At 40.2% G+C, this 16954-nt stretch overlaps 3 protein-coding genes across 3 annotated transcripts; 2 read left to right on the forward strand and 1 right to left on the reverse strand.

Annotated features, from left to right (window-relative positions):
- Window positions 1-957: 957 nt before the first annotated feature.
- On the reverse strand, window positions 958-3773 carry LOC103975455 (uncharacterized). The gene is made up of 4 exons (XM_009390421.3): window positions 3649-3773; window positions 1989-2111; window positions 1368-1487; window positions 958-1290 (listed from the first exon to the last, which is right to left on the reverse strand). Exons 1-4 carry the CDS (start codon window positions 3683-3685, stop codon window positions 1226-1228), a joined length of 345 nt encoding a protein of 114 aa, XP_009388696.1. The 5' UTR covers window positions 3686-3773; the 3' UTR covers window positions 958-1225.
- Window positions 3774-7001: 3228 nt separating this feature from the next.
- LOC135630763 (protein BZR1 homolog 2-like) lies at window positions 7002-10921 on the forward strand. Its single transcript, XM_065137930.1, has 2 exons — window positions 7002-8117; window positions 9783-10921. Exons 1-2 carry the CDS (start codon window positions 7902-7904, stop codon window positions 10578-10580), a joined length of 1014 nt encoding a protein of 337 aa, XP_064994002.1. The 5' UTR covers window positions 7002-7901; the 3' UTR covers window positions 10581-10921.
- Window positions 10922-13022: 2101 nt separating this feature from the next.
- On the forward strand, window positions 13023-16931 carry LOC135631143 (transcription elongation factor 1 homolog). Its single transcript, XM_065138581.1, has 5 exons — window positions 13023-13155; window positions 14577-14726; window positions 14888-14958; window positions 16543-16564; window positions 16648-16931. Exons 2-5 carry the CDS (start codon window positions 14614-14616, stop codon window positions 16703-16705), a joined length of 264 nt encoding a protein of 87 aa, XP_064994653.1. The 5' UTR covers window positions 13023-13155; window positions 14577-14613; the 3' UTR covers window positions 16706-16931.
- Window positions 16932-16954: the final 23 nt, after the last annotated feature.

Below are 16954 nucleotides of genomic sequence, written 5' to 3' on the forward strand. Positions count from 1 at the left end.
TTTGCTAGTTGGAGAAATGAACAGGATTTTAACTGTAATCTTGTAGTCCATGCATTTTAAAAACACTGTTTACAAAAGAGAGATAATGCACCAACAAATGTGCACAAAGTAAGGCAAGAAAATATGAAATCTGTAGATAGAAATCTGTAACATATTGAAACTTACACCTGTTCACCACAAACATGAATAATAGAATACAATTAGCAAAGAACATAAGGAAATAATGAATTAATGACAGTAGATTGGCAACACTCTGGCCTGATTTTGACAACCTAATGTGTTGACCACAAAAGCAATACAAAAACAATGGATACAGATAAAGTAGATTAATTGCATGATAATTCTGCAGCAATAGATTAACAGTCACGATGAACAAAAAGAACAAAAGTTTCCAATGGAATTATATCCAGCACCCGAGAGCTAGAAACCTTTATAGGCAAACATCATTTAACAGTAACCTATATGTTACTAGTTTGGGACATCTAGAATAACTTTTAAAAGCCAAAAGGCTTATTCCAACAACCCATTTATGCAAAAGAAAGAAAGAATAGCAAGCATACAACAAAAGAGGGAATAAGTATAAATGTATCTTTTTGGTAATCAATTGCAATTAATCATCACCATAAAGATGTTTCTCAGGCATTCAGGGAGTCCTTAAGAGAATAAATTTCATTGCTACTGACAGTTTTTTTTTTTGGTATAAAAACTGCTAAAAGTATCATGCAATGCAACAACCAGCTACCTTCCTCTCTGCTATGAATACAAGAACGAAAGACAACAAGCTTCACTTTGCACCAACCCTCTTAATGTTGGTGTAATGTTGAAATAAGATGCACAGGGAACCAGACAACTTTTTTCAAGATCTTATTTATGTCAAAACTATTTAACGAGAGATTTAAATATCACTACAAAATACTTGGCCAGTGTCAATCAGTCAATTTGAACAGTTTTGTGGGATGTTGAAGATATTATAAGTAAACCATAGTAGCACGTTCATAACACAGAAAATAGCCCGAGAGAAAGAGAAAATTGATATAAGAAAAAAGTAAAGCATCTTCATCAATTTGGTGACTTCTTTTTATCCCAACAGGGGCTAAGGTTTAAACATATTAATGTCAAATCTCACTATGGAAGCTGCAATTTTACTTCCAGTAAATATGTAGAAAGACTAATCTAAGGGATGTATGGTAACTTTTATATGCTTGAGCTCTTCCATACTGAATAATCAACTATCTCGAATAAGATTGATTGGCTCGCTCAGAACAAACTTGGGAAGTTCATATTTTGCACCTGAGAGACAATTTGATGCATCAGTTTTAGCACTCTGGAAGAAAGAAAGAAAAATGTGAAGAATACATACTACTAACCTCTCTCATCATAACAGGTTGTCATGTCAGCACTCGTAACAACAATTCCTGCACTGTCAACTATTGTTTGTGCAAATTTTAGATCACTTTCTGCTGCAGCTCGAAGGGCATCCCAAATCTCTATCATTGCACAAAAATAGTGACAACATTAGTAATTTCTAATTGGTAAGGACCTATGACATTTCAATGCAGAATGAAAGAGAGATGGTTTTTGAAAACTTTAAGTCAAGGTCCAAATCAAAGATACTTCCCTGATAGACAAGAACATATGTTTGCATATTTGATGCATTGGAAATTGAGAAATGAAAACCAGAAGAGCATAGAGTAGCTTGATATTTCAAAAGACAGGATTGTACTAAATATAACCTTAACAATAGAAAATAAAATCATTTTCTAATATTCATTTACATTTACAAGGACCATCCACAAGTGTGATGGAATTATAAAGTAAACGGGAAAAATATTCCATCTTGTCTCCTGGAATGTTTTTATGGATTCATTTTATAAAACATTGATTATCTTTTGAAAAGAAATTCATGAAACAATAATCGTCTATTCTAGACACTAACATGGAAGAACACCTAATATAAGATCTTAAAGCAAGGAAGATAAAATAGGCACCTTTTTCACCGCCGTAATAAGGGGCAGTGTCCCAAAACTCTTCACGCATTTTTTTAAGCTGTGCTTCTGTCAATGGTTGTGCATGCGTCCAGGCCTCTGGCTTTTTGAGTTTCTTATTTATCTCTGCAAGAATTAAAGTACACAATATTCATCCAAAGAATACAATAAGAAAAAAAAAGATTTGATATTATCTGAAACAACTTTCGGTGTCTTGGCCAAAGAGGATATTAATATTTGGTACATAGTGAAATCAGCTTATAACAAAAGGATGTAAATGGTCACCCAAAGCAATGAACCCAAGTTATCTGTCCTAATATATCTGTCAAGTATAACCATTGAAATGTTTCGATTATAAGAAATTATGGAGACAAAAAGCAATTATTTGTGAGATAATATCTAATTCAGGATAAGTAACACAATTTATCAGTGTGCAAAGAAAAAGAATCTCAAAGTCTGAGCAATTAAAAAAATGTGACCATGGTCAAAATTCCTTTGGGATCAAGACTTGGAGAAGCAATAATACATCAATCAACATATGCAAGGAGAAGATTTAGAAATATGCAGATCAACCAAGAAAAAACAATTACATGCAGTCATGTACTCCAATAAATCTCATTGTCAACAGGCCGTGACAGCAGACAGTGATTTTCTCTCCCTCTGCTCTCTGCTTTCAGAGTAGTATTGGATAATCAGAGTAATTTTGTTTACAAAGCAAAGATCTTAACATAAGTGTTCATGTGGAATAACAAATGACGATGCCTAAAAATATATATCACGAGGAATGTTCATGGTAATACAGATGTTAAATTTTACAGAAAAACAGTTCCTCCAGGCAAATGTCCAATAGTTGACATAATCACATCAAGTGTCTCAAAGCGAGGGTTGTTAATAGCCAATTCTCAGAGAACTAACATGCGTCACCTGGAGTGACGCATCTAAGGACCTGATTAACACAGGGATAATCTCATTGTTTACTAGCTGCATTGTTGATTTCATCCTCATGCATTACTCGCCACTGCTGCTTTGTGAATATGGAGGAACTATTAATATGTTTCCCAGTGAGAATAAACGGAGCCGTGCGATCCATGGAGAACCGCCTCCAACATCCAGTGATGGGCCTTCCATCAAAACCCCATCTTTTCTAATCTCCTTGACAGTAAGTCGAGGGTTTAACATCAAAGCAATCAAAACAACAACGCGAGACTTAAATGGATGAAAAGTGTATATATTGTATGGATGCTACACATGATGAGAATGCCCCACCAAAACGTTCGATCAAATGACCAACGAGGAGAAGCAGCGCATGATATTGCCACTCAATCGAGCAATCGCGATGAAACAAATTAGGGCCTCGACAGAGCACTACGCTCTGTAGGTGAAATTGAGAATGCGGCTAATGCCACTTCTCTCCTCCAGTGGTTGCAAGAGCGAGATGGAAATCACTTCAGCCACCAACACCTCCTCTTTGCTTGCCAGAGCGAGGACAATCCAACTGCAACCGGTGGCAGCCACCTACCGATCCACCGAGACTCACACCGACGGCAATCGGTATTGATCGGAAGGAGATCCCGGACTATATCGCGGGCAAGAAAGAATACAAAAGAAGGGATGCCTAAAACAGCGACCATAAACGTCTCAAACGGGGTGGAGGAGATCAAACCTTGGGCTTTCTTCCGCGAGGAACCGCCGCACCCCATCGATCCGATATCGCACGGCGCCTTCGACTCCTCCTACCCTTCCGATCGCAGCCGCGCCGCAGAATCCTACGAGGTCGTTCCGTTCAGGGGGACGAGAAGTATATAAGCGGTAGAGGCCTTAAGTAGTCGTACTCGTATACGCTTCTCACGCTCACCTACCTCCTTGCGATTGACGCCAAATGCTTCTCCTACTCGAAGACGGCTCGCACGGGCGCACACCTTCCTGTGATTGGAACTAATTATGGAATCACGGGTGGGTCCAGCGTACTCCACAAATAGGAATAGGCCTCGTTGGCCTGCTGGGTAGACGTAGTATTTATTCTTGCTCGAGCATAATGCGTCACGATTAGCTTAAATGACGGCGATGATGATGATTTGATTTAATTCTGTTTTAGATATGGGATATTTAATCGAGCAGATACACTTGGATTTATACTCTCATAATGTGATATTTTGGTCATAATGATTGTCGTTTGTCTAAGTAATTTTGATTAGCATCAATTATGATCATCAATTCAGGATGATAAAGTTGATCGAGTTCATATTTTAAAATCACATATAGAAGATTAATCAGTCTCTCCAAATGTTTTGGCATCGATAGTAAGTCTATCCTGTGCTCATGCAGTCTTATTTGGATGTAAGATTATTTGATGGATGCATTGCATGCAAGGATATATTTCATAGTTAGAATGTATCAAACATTTTGGATTTTTTATTTAGGATAGATGCATAATGCATAAGGGAGATGTTTCACTCGATTAAAATGCATCAATACTTTGATGCTTAGATCATGGATGAGTGCATTGCATATCGAGAAATATATGGTTAACTCATCTGCATCAAATTTCCAAGTGAATCTTCACTCGATCAAATTTGATATGATAAGTTTTACCTGACATATATGGTTTGAAGGAGACAACTTTGAAACGAGCCTAAAAGAAACACTATCTTTCCTAACTCACTCCCTAATCGAATTTGATGGCTTCAAATCCTCGAGGAGTGCAACATACTGTTCAAAGAATTTAATTCTCGTTTATGATCTAAGGAAGGTAGAATCTGATGGTTGGTATTTTTCCACCAATGATGACAGGAAGAATAGATTAGTGGTTGAAGAGACTAATGCTTTGTTGACTTTGTTGTTTTAGGATGAGGGTTCAGTTCTTTCATGTACAGGACATGACGATTAGCTTACCTACAGCTCACATCAATCTTCTTTTCATCATCGAAAGCTCGCCCCCAAAAAATGTGGAAAGTCTGCATAAGCCATTGGATCCTTCTTCGTCGTCATGCTCAAGTCAAACAGTGCTGAGAAGACGCTTTTAGGTACAACGTACAGCCATGGCATGAAATCATTGTTGCCACCTCGAATGCTTTGGGTTATGCATGTATGCACGCAACTGTGATCAACAATGTCATATCATATATAAAATGGCACCAAGAAGACACAAATGGTTGATTGTATTATCTTACGCGTGCACACACACACACACACACTTCTTCTCATCCCTCTTCTGCATGCGTGTGCTCAATCACATCGAGTCAATCCAATGCAAGGAAAACTATGCTTGTCCTACAAAACCTATGAATGGAATGTCCTCGAATCTGTCCCACAAGAAAGAAGAAGAAGAAGAAGAATCTGATGAAGCAGCTAATGGCCGACGCCGGGGCTGGGGACGGAGTCCAGCATGGGTTTGACGACGTTATGGTTTGCTCCATGGCCGCTTCTGATTGGGGAAGATGGCGGCGAGCTTCTTCTGGGGAGAAGGTGGTGCAGTGGATCGGCTTTGGAGGGTCGAACCGTGTCCATCCCCACGTGGAGCACTAGTCTGGCCTGCGGGACCGGTGCGAGGAGGAGGAAGAAGACGAGGAGGAGAGGTAATGTACGCTCCTTGCAGTGCGAGGCCATGGGGGGTGGGGGGAAGGGAGTCGATGTGCTTTAGGAAGCTTTAAGAAGCAATTGGGTGGCGTTATATTGACGAAGATGGTGCGTTCTACTCGCCCTTTCCGCTTGCCGAGGGAGAAAGGGTGACACGATGAAGACAAATAGCGTGGGGAGATTGCCAATTAGCGTCGCACATTTATAGCATTTTTCTATTCTTATCATATTCATATATCACTTTTTTTTTAACCTCCTATAATATTGGATACAGTGAAAAAAAAATAATATATATCTCATTTTCGTAATTTTCTAATAATTATTGTTTTCTTATACCTATAATACCCCCAGAATTTTTTTCATTTCAGTTATAATATTTTTAATGATGTCAAAAAACAATATAATATAATATAAAATGATAGATAATTAATTATCAAGTATTTCAGATATTCAATAAAAAATATAATTATAAAAATTATAAAAATAAAAAAGGTATTTTTTTTTTCGATGTTCATAATTTACATCCGAATGAGTCGAATGATTTATCACTGAATCTATTATCGTTTAAATATTTATCACTTTCTTCTTTATGTCCAACGGTAATGATTCGTTCCATTGAATTATAAACTTAAAATTACATATATATATATATATAATTAAATAAAACACTTTATTATCATACAATAACGGAGAGTAGGTGGCAAAGAGACAAGCGGTGGTTTTTCCTTCCAAGTAAGACCACATAGATTTGAGCTCTGGTTGGATTTGTTTGTGTATGATGGTTGCATGCGCACGGCTGGTGGGGTTGATTGAGCCCCTGATTCAAGGAGGGAAGTGTTCCTTGGAGCTAATACCTACTGTCTCCTCCTCCCCTCCATCCATCCATCCATCCATCCCCTTCTCTCTGCAGTTACCACTTACCCATCAATCAATCAGCAAATTGATGTGAAAGGGGAGACTCATCTCCCAAGTCGTCGTCTAATCCATGATTTCTTACTTCAAATTGTCAATCTGATCCGAGCACGTATCAAGAAACCCACATGGCCTAACCCTCCTCCTCCACTTCCTCTCGTCAATATCATCATCGTCAACAGTTAGCTTGCCTACCAACCCCAATCGATTCTGATGCATCACGAGGTGATGTGATTTCAATCATACATACACGCTTTGTGTGACATCAAGCGGCTGTAAGTATAAACAGCATCCAAAGTGTGCACGATGCCTGACTTCCACTCAACCTCAACTCATAATGTCTCGTTCTCAGCAACGCATGACAAAGCTAGCTAGGGTTTTGGCTTGCAATGGGTGGGAGGAGGATGACGACTCCCCTCGTGCACCTTGTATCCTGACTCAGGTCCATCCGAGACAACATAATCCAAGTGTAAGTGGAGTTCTCCATTACACGTCTGCATGCTTGTAGCTAAGTTTAAGGATCGAGTAGATTCAACAAGTGTTCTTGCGTCGGGGATGGTGGTGACAGCCGTTGCTCCGGTCCCGTTTCCTTCGTCTCTATCCTCCGGCCTTCATGCTTTTGAGGCACAACTGCTGACCAATAGTATCTGTGGATCCTACTGGGCCAGACGACTCCAGGATTCCGACGAGCCGATCCACCCCAGCCGCAGACGAAACCGGGTGAGCGACAAGGCCTCGAGGTTCGGGAAAGCCCTCCGGTTTGACCACGGCTCTCGCGGCGCCTTCCCTTTCCTCTGCAAAAGTACCACTGTGTGCCCTTGTCCTCTGCTGCGCATCGTAGACCGGAACGAGCGATGACCTGATGTTGCTCAACTCCTCTTTTCAGAGATCTATGATGGCGAAATGCTACGACCGATGCCTCCTCTTTCCCGTCCTGCCCTCTTCTCCGTCCTGCCTTCTCAGTTTCCCATTAACCGCGCAAGATGATGTGATCGACCACGAGCTAATGAGATGGTCCCACATGCGGGTCCTCAGTCGGGTGTCCAATGATATAGCAGGTGGTAAATGAGGGTGGGAACACTAATGGCCGGCGTCCATACTCTCGAGCAAGCAAGCATGGGACTCCGTGGTGTGTTCGTAATTAAGGAGGAAGGGAGGCGTGGATATTAGCAGCGCCTGCAATTTACTGCGTCCCGAGGAAGGAGAACTGGGAGTCGGACTTCTCCTCGTCCTCCAGTTTCTTCCTTCGCCTTGCTTCCGCATCTCGACCCCGCCTTCGGATCCCGGCTTCCTCCTCTTTTATCTGATCTCTTGTTCGTTGGAGCTCGGGATCGGCGAGATCAGGCGATCGATCGTCCGCTGTGTTGCGCCGGGGGCGGATCGATCGAAGCGTTGGAGTTTGGATCGTGGGAGTGGAGAAGAGTAGGGATGACGTCCCGGTCGAGGATGCCGACGTGGAGGGAGAGGGAGAACAACCGCCGGAGGGAGCGGCGGCGGCGGGCGATCGCGGCCAAGATCTACGCGGGCCTGCGGATGTACGGCAACTACCGGCTTCCGAAGCATTGCGACAACAATGAGGTCCTCAAGGCCCTCTGCGACGAGGCCGGATGGATCGTCGAGCCCGACGGCACCACCTACCGCAAGGTCCGACCCCCTCCCCCCCTTCCCAGATCTTCTGCTTTCTTCCCTTCTTATTTGTGACTCTTAGTCAGCTAATTTAGCAATCGAAACGGGTGCACGTTTGAAGGGCGTGGGTTTTAGTCCCTGTCGTTCTCGCTGTTCCGGCTAAAGATGGGGATTGTGGATGCGCCGGCTTGGCTTCCGACGGGGCAGGCTAGCGCTCCGGCCCCGTGGCCTCTGGTGGCTAAATGTGACCTGAAGCATCGATTGGGATTACCATGACATCCAAATCTTGCTCTTTCCGTTTTAATCTCTAAGAATCTAATACCCAAAAACGAAAAATTTAGATCTGTACCATCGAAAAAGGGCTATTTACTACATATGAACCGCTGATAAAAGCATAATGTAATTTCATCTTTTCCAGAGACATAATGCAAACTGAGAATTTTTCTTTCAAGGACTATATACACGCACACACTCACAGGCATCATTAACTGTGATAGTTTGATTGTTGCACTCAAATTCAACAATATTGGGATAGTTTGATTGTTAGTCTAGTGTGACCAATCTCCCAAGAAATCCTTTGGACAGCACTTACCAATACTTGGACCATATTGAGATATCTTTGCTAGTTCCGCACTTGATCCTTCTGGTCATGCCGCATCACATTAACAAATTTTACACAGTTTTGAAGACTAAAGTTGTTAGTACCACAGAGAGTGATATTGCTCATAAATTGTGATAATTTAGTACTGAGCTGTTGTTCCTTGAGCCAGATCCAGCAACTCAATGGTCATTGGTGAAAACAATTTTAACTTGTCATGATGCAGAGTGTTCCTGTCATGTAAGAGTATTTGGTGCATTCCAGAATCTTGAGAAAGAATAATCCTTGATCCATTTTTCCCCTTCCCTTGGGCACCAGAAGGTTGGAGCACTAACCGAAGGGGATTCTAGCCCAATTTGAGTACGATTTTAGCATACAGGTCATATTTAATAAACATGATATTTTGTTCTGGATAACGCATGTATTGGTAAAATCATTTTTCCAATACGCAGAAACCGACTTTTGAGAATTTAAAAAAGAAAAAACAAGTATGATTTTGCTCTGTATCTTATCAACAAATTTAGATCACACAAAACCAATGGAAGAAAGATAGTTTTTCAGTGCCAGAAAAGGGAGAAAGGAAACTTACCAGTGTTTGTCTTGGGCTCATAAAAAAACTATCTCGTCACCTACTAGTCATCCTGTTGTTGTTTGTCAATCTATTTATTACATATAATTTTTATTGGAACTCCATTGTGTTTGTCTCTCTTGCATTTAGTTGTTTATGCCCGTCATTTTGGAGAGTGTGCTTCAGAATCTATTAAGTATAATATTATTTGCTGTCTGTAACCACTTAATGAGTTTTAGCTCGGTGATAAATTCTCACAACCTAGAACAAAGGAACTTTTGTGAATTATGGTTCATTTAATTTATCTGGAATCATTTTAGGAGTTTCTAAATCATTAGTCATGGCAATGTATTTCGTAAAATGTGGAACCTATCTCATAATGGAGGTCTTATAGATGTGTGCATGTCTTAACGTCTTTGACATTAACAGCTATGTTCGGTCCATATCCAATATTTATCTGTCTCTTCTCATGGAAGAGTTCAATCTCCAAATGTGGACTTCACATTTTTTGTTGCAGGGGTGTAAGCCTCCAGCAGACCATATGGATGTAGTAGGAGGTTCTACTTCACCTAGCCCATACTCGTCCAACCAGCCAAGCCCATGTGCATCTTACAACCCCAGCCCTGCCTCATCATCCTATGCAAGCCCTGCATCTTCGTCCTACATTGCAACTACTAACAATTCTATCAATGGTGCTGATGCAAACTCCCTCATCCCTTGGTTAAAGAATCTTTCATCAGCTTCCTCCAGTGGTCCATCCAAGATTCTACACCAACATCCTTTCTACATGCATGGTGGTTCCATCAGTGCTCCTGTAACCCCTCCCCTGAGTTCCCCAACTGCTAGTACACCACAAATCAAGTCTGACTGGGATGATCCAAATTCACGACTGCCATCGGTCAATACCAGCTACACGTTCCTGCCAAATTCGACTCCACCAAGTCCTGGCCGGCAAATCATTCCGGATCCTGCTTGGATTGCAGGGTTGCAGATTGACACAGGGCCTCCTTCATCACCCACCTTTAGCCTTGTTTCATCAAACCCACAAGGTTTTTCAGGTGGGGGGTCTTCAAGAATGTGGACACCAGGACAGAGTGGGACCAGCTCTCCTGTCATGCCTGGTATGCCATGCTGTGTTGATATTCAGATGTCCGATGGCATTTCTGATGAGTTTGCATTCGGGAGCAGCAGTAATGGTGGTCACCTACAAGCAGTATTGGTGAAACCTTGGGAGGGGGAGAGAATCCATGAAGAATGTGGATCAGATGACCTGGAGCTTACACTTGGGAGCTCAAGGACCAGAGCTGATGCCTGATTGATGTGAAGAGAGTAAATACACTGGAGAATTTTAGTTTTGCTTTATTCTTCATGTGCTGTTGTTTCAATAGATATATAGAGAGGATACCGGAGATCATCTAATGCTTTCTGTTAAATAGCCTCCATCGTTCCATCCCACATTCAGGTAATTGACATAGTTTATTATGGTGGAAGTACTTGAAAACAAGCTTATGCCCATTGGCAAAATTGCTACTTGACAGATATTTGTACTGGAGAGAAAAAGTATGTGATATACTGTAATCTTCTTTAAGTATTGTCTTTAAGCTGTCAAAGTAACATTCTGGTTAATTCACTTTTACTATGGTGGTTGTTGTGTCATTTGTACAAGCCTGTGAGCATCTGTAGTTATTTTCTCTTTCCATATGTGATCCAAACCTTTCCTACCTTTTCTAATGGGAGATGGAATTGCGAAACTGCCACAAGTTGCATTGATGTTGTTATTTCTCCTTTTAATTCAAATTGTGTGTTTTGTTAATTAAGAAAGTTGAGCTCTTAGCTATGTTTTGTTAATAATCATAGGATTTAAGTCATATCTGTTTGCATACAAGAGTTGATATATATGATCCAAGAAACCAGTGGATATATGCTTTGCCAGTATAAGTGTCCAAGTCAAATTTCGCAGCAGGTGCAGGCATGGAGTCAAAGTAGCAGGCAGAAGGGTTGTTGAGCTACTGAAAACCTACTTTTTGACATGGCAAAGACACCATCAGCTTGTGAAGGTGGAAATAACCAGGACACCAGCTCTCCCTACTGTGCCAACCCTTTCAGCATCCAATCCACATCTTGGAGTAGTTTCAGGTCTGAGCATCTTAGTGTCTTTTTTTTTAACTCAGTGAAGGCCACGAAATCTATTAAGGTATGATTTTTCTTGTATTGTAATTAAATTTGTATGAGTCTAATTTCTCTTGCATGCTCTCAGTTAACCCTGGAGACTTTGTATAAACTTTTAGAAGATACAGCAGGAGAAACATAAAGGCTTTTTGACATGCACATCTATCTTGTGAAGCAATCTAAACTGGTAGTAATCAGTATTACTAGGCGAGTTTCACTTTTCTTTTTGAATCCCCTGTTGAACTGGACTATGTGAAGTTTGATTGCATGTATGTAGGGTTCCATTTGTTGTGGTAAACAACTTTGAGCCGTGGCCTCGGGGCCGACGCGGCTCGGTCCGGGTCCGGAAGGCAGGATCTTCCCGGTGCGGCCCTCGGGTTCGTCGAGGTGGTCGGCTGCTGCGGTCCGATCAGGACGGGGTCAGCCGTCTCCGTCGGGATGGGCCTCCTCGGCTTGGCACGTGCCCTGTCTGTAGTCCCGCACACAAGTCGGGTCGGGAGACGCGACCCGACCCCTCTGACGATCCAGTCAGTAGATGGTGGAGGGGGTAGAAAGAAGAAGAATTTAAGGTGTCTTCCCTGGTATGTTTTTTCTTTCGTTCTTCCCCTCCGGTCCCCCCCTCTGCTCGTTCAGAGCGCGAGGGTATTTATAGGGAAGCTTGCTGTTGTTTGATGTGTCCGCTTGCAGAGGTAGATGGTGGCGTCTGACACTGGCGTTACGTGGCGTGAAGAGCCGAGCCTGAGTGGGCGTTAATGCGTCTCAGGCTGTGTTTCGGTTCGTTTGACCGGGTACCGTTGCGTCATCCGAGGCGTGAGACGTCATCTGACGTCGTATCCTAATCACCATTTCTCTGTTCCTTTTCATGGTACAAATAAGTGAGTTATCTTTTTTTATGTTGCACCTCAGATTAGGTAATCAAGTTGCTCTAGTTTTGTTCACAAGATATTGAACAGTGTGACTTCCTTAAATATGTCACTTTCATAAAATTCATCATCATATGAAGCAAATTGATTCTTATTTATATCTTGATATCAAACAGATCTCTCCATATAGTAATCTTAATGTGGCTCATTTCTCCGATTTTGTAATCACTTGACTTACAATACATGATAGATAAATAGCAATGTGAACTCACTAAATACTGCTCTTATTATGCAATCCAATCACTAAATAGATTATGGATCTAAATCATGAAAAAGGAAAAACTTGAACATTAGAGATACAAATTCAGAAGACTAATTAAATCGAGGATTAATTTAAAGCACAAACTAATTAATTATGCAGGACACAGAGAAGGAAAAAAAAAAGAGAATAATTTTTATTTGGAAAAATAAAAAGAAATATTTCTTGATTTCATTCCCTGAAGTGATGACATGCATAATTCATGGGAATTAAAAGAATAAGACCAGCCCACAGCCCACCACGTGACCGTCCTGCCCTATATAAACCTCTCGGTTCACGTAACCAAACGTTTCGATCCCTCGCGTCGTCGAGGATCAAAGAAAACGCCGCGGTCGTTGGAGGTGAGTGCTGTTCGCCTCTCTCTATCTCTCTCCCTCTCTCTCGTCCAATTGCTTTTGATTCTTCGTTTCGTTCTCCGTTCTGTTCGCAATTCTAGGGTTTGTCCTCCGACTTGACAGACGCATTAGGGCTTCTGGGTTCCGACACCATTCTTTGCGGATTCTCGTCTTCTGTTACGTTAGTTGGATTACGAGAAGTTGGTGAGTTTGCCATCTGGTCATATTTTTCTATCCTTCGTTTTTTCTTGGTTCTTTTAGAGATTTCTAGGGTTCGTTCCTAATTTATCCGCGGAAATTACGGCCTCGGTTTATGTGACTAGTGTTCCTCTTTTGTTTGGCTTGTGGATCTTCGTTTCCTGTGTAACTAGTTAGCATCTGCGAGAGTTGTCGGTCTTTGTGATTCTTTTGATCCTGATTAATTCGACGTTGTTGCGCGCCTAAGATTTCGGAATTTGGTTCTGACGCCGTGAGCGCTTGTTCTCTCGAGTTCCAAATTAGTGTTTCCGCTTTCATCGATTTGGTGATTCCAATTAGGGTATGTGGATCGACTTTGTTTGGGCTTTCTACCATTAGAGTGGTTTATAAGAACAAGTTGTTTATCGTTATTATTATTTTCTGGTGAATCTTACTTTACATTTGTTGACTGAAGGAGAATGTTGCCTTTGTTTCGAAAATCTTACATTTTGTTGTAATCTAGATACATCGTATGTTAGACTATCATCTTCAAGAAACGACATTAGTATAATGGTAGTTGTCGTATATGGCAGCTATAGCTACATTCTCTGCATACCTTAAGAGTAAGTCTCCCAGGTAATGCGCTGGAGGAAGAAAAGCCAAGCTTGTGATATGAAGACCTAAGATGTGTGGGCTTTAAAAACAAGGCTTTAGGTGTTTTCATAAGTCTCTGCGTATACAAGATCTAACACTCATTATGTCCTACTTTGCTATCCTCAATCCATGCCATGTGGTTAATGTTATGTGCATTTCTTTATACTTTGTTGTTTTATCATGAGCTTAGCAATGTAGCTAGTTTCCTTTATTAGCCCACTTTCATTCATGATTTGGACACCCATGATCATGTCATACACTGCATCTGCATACTAAGTTATCATTTGGAAACTCTTCTTTTCAGGTTTGGTTGTGTGATTAGTTAGCTCATGATTTTTACATATTTTGAATTTTGAAGATTAAATTGTGGCATTTTTATGTGTTTTTTTTTTTTCATTTTTTTCACTTAGTTGCATGAGCAGAGATGAACGTAGAGGACGAAAATTTTTACAGATAAATAAGCTTTTTTTTGTCCTTTCATAACTGGTACTTTGGTTCCATCTCCTGGAAACTCAGTCCACTAAACAAGAAAAGGCATTGGCACATAAGAAACTTTTAAATTTAAGTGTTTGTTGTTTATTAATTCCTATTCATCGAGCTCTTTTAAGCCTTACCTGTAATACAGCATAGTGTTTGGTATTTTTATTCTATGGGTACATTTGAGGGGCATTTTTTGTTGTCTTTCTCCACATTGTACATCATATAGTGTTTTTCTTTACCTGAACTATTTGTGCTTCTTCCTGATCTCTCTCTTATGCTAGAAAGGAACACTTAAATTGGCTGAATTCTTGCAGTTACTGAAGTAGAAAAATAACATCGAACATTACTTTCATGGGGAAGAGGAAGTCGAGAACCAAGCCAGCTCCTAATAAACGAATGGACAAGCTTGATGCTGTCTTCTGCTGCCCATTCTGCAATCATGGAAGTAGCGTAGAGTGTCGCATGTAAGTATCTGCCCTTTTGGCAGAGATCACAATGTTAAGTCGCTTGTTTTGTCGTATGCAAGTGTACTATTGCGTGAAGTGGATCTGCATAAAACTATTGATCTTCATATTTTTAGGCAGAATGTAGATTATCATCTTTCATTCTTGTCTTTTTTGTGCAGTGACATGAAGAACTTGATTGGTGAAGCCTCATGCAGGATTTGTCTAGAAAGCTTTAGCACTACTGCCACTGGTATGACTGTTAACAGATCATAAATTTGTAAATATGTTCATCATACAGACTTTATTATTCACCATATTTAGCACCATATTTTTTATTTTACCCATGAGTAGTCTTTAATAAATGCTAATTAGCATTTGCTTTCAGAAATTGTTAATTTGGCTTTATGCATTAGGAAATTTTCGTAGATAACTTAAGCAATATGGAATTTGTGAACTAATGCATCATGTAGGTGCTTATTTTTTGCAGATGAGATGTGTGTATTAATATCATTAATTAAGGAAACTTGGGTCTATAAATCATAAAGTTATAAGCATTGCTTTTTTTGAATGTTATATGTATTTTCAGGAAATGATGCCAAAACAAAGAAAACCAAGACTTTGTGAGGAATGACAAGTTTTTTAGATAAACCAAATCTAACTTAGTCTGCTTTGAATAGCTTGTTGATTATCCATTAACTTAAACCCTTAGACACAAAGTTAATCAGTTGTCTAGGGAGCATAGATCAACTCCTTAATCTGGTTTGAAGAAGGAATGAGCAAAATTAGTCTAGATAATATGAGCAAGAGCATATTACTAGGAAATGTTAATTTACATATTTCTGGGACATACTGAACTAAGGCATTTGTTGTCAGTGCTCAAGAGCATGCATCTATAGTTACAAGGACTACGGATGTTCTATTCAATTAAGTTACCTTAGTTGGTATTCTTGTACTAAGAACTCAAATTTTGGGTGTATGTAACTCATAGATACAACTTGTTATGAGATTCATTACTTAAAAAGAGCTGGGAGCAGCCTTGAAGGTTGTTGGAGCCCTTAAAGACTAGATGGAGGGGAAGGGCATAGCAGTATATGTGCCGGATGGGGTAGAATGTCTACAACAATAACAACGACAACAAAACTTTAAGTCCCAATTATTTGGGGTCGGTTACATGTATCTTTTGCATCATTAAGATATATAAAATATAAATCGGTTAAGATCTATGTTTATGAGATCTAATATAGTTTTAGATTGTTGTCAATTACCTAATGCAACCTTTCACCTTTTTCATATGGGCAAGGGACTGACATTAGTGATGTCATGGAATAGAATGTCTAAGAAAAAAAAGCTGTTCTTCCTCCTAGGAGCAAAATATAGACTTGTGCTTGCTAATGCGGCAAATTGTGAGGGCAGGTAGTTAGACATTTGTTCGTCGTTTATCTAATTAGCAGGAAATAATTGAAGCAGACCCCAAGATTGTTGTTTTTGTCAAGATCTATTCAGTGGGTTTGATAATTGAGATGTTCTTTTTTGGCATATTCCTTATACCTCTCCCATAAAGAACAAGTGGAAGTTTGCGTCATGTGATGTAAAATTTATTATGAATCTCTTGTTGTAGATAATGAGATACATCTCCATATCAGCTTTATATGAGATACCGAACTAATTGTTGTAAATAATGTCTCAAGAGCATCATCTACTCATGGGATCCTAGCATTTACTGCATTGCACCATTTTGCAGTTGTTATTGTTTTAGGATTATTGCTATTAGAATAATAAACATGCTCATTTGACCCCTCTTTTTTTTTTTTTTTTTTTTTTTTTCTGTTTGCAGCACTGACTGAGCCTATTGATATGTAAGTCATTCCTCGTGATGTATACCTTGGAACTCGCTAAGACATTGAGTTAGAAATTTACAAGAACCATGATTGCCTTGCAGATATAGCGAATGGATTGATGAGTGTGAAAGGGTTAATCTTGAAGACGATGGGGCTTGAGCATCTGGCCGGTGGTGCTTCAAGCCGAGTGGATAGATGATGTAATGGTTTGGCAATCTTATAGGGTGAAATATGCGCATCATCCTTTACGTTGTAGGGTAGTAATGATTAATTTTCTTGGAGCAGTACGCTGTAGTGGTATTCATAACTCCTTGCTTGCTTGCCTAGCTGGTGATCGTATATAACTGCTCCGTGTAGTTGCCTAGTAGATGTTTACGTTCTTGAAGTTTTCTCTTGGTGTTTGTTGTC

Source organism: Musa acuminata, chromosome BXJ3-2 (assembly GCF_036884655.1).
Source record: "Musa acuminata AAA Group cultivar baxijiao chromosome BXJ3-2, Cavendish_Baxijiao_AAA, whole genome shotgun sequence".
Lineage (NCBI taxonomy): Eukaryota > Viridiplantae > Streptophyta > Magnoliopsida > Zingiberales > Musaceae > Musa > Musa acuminata.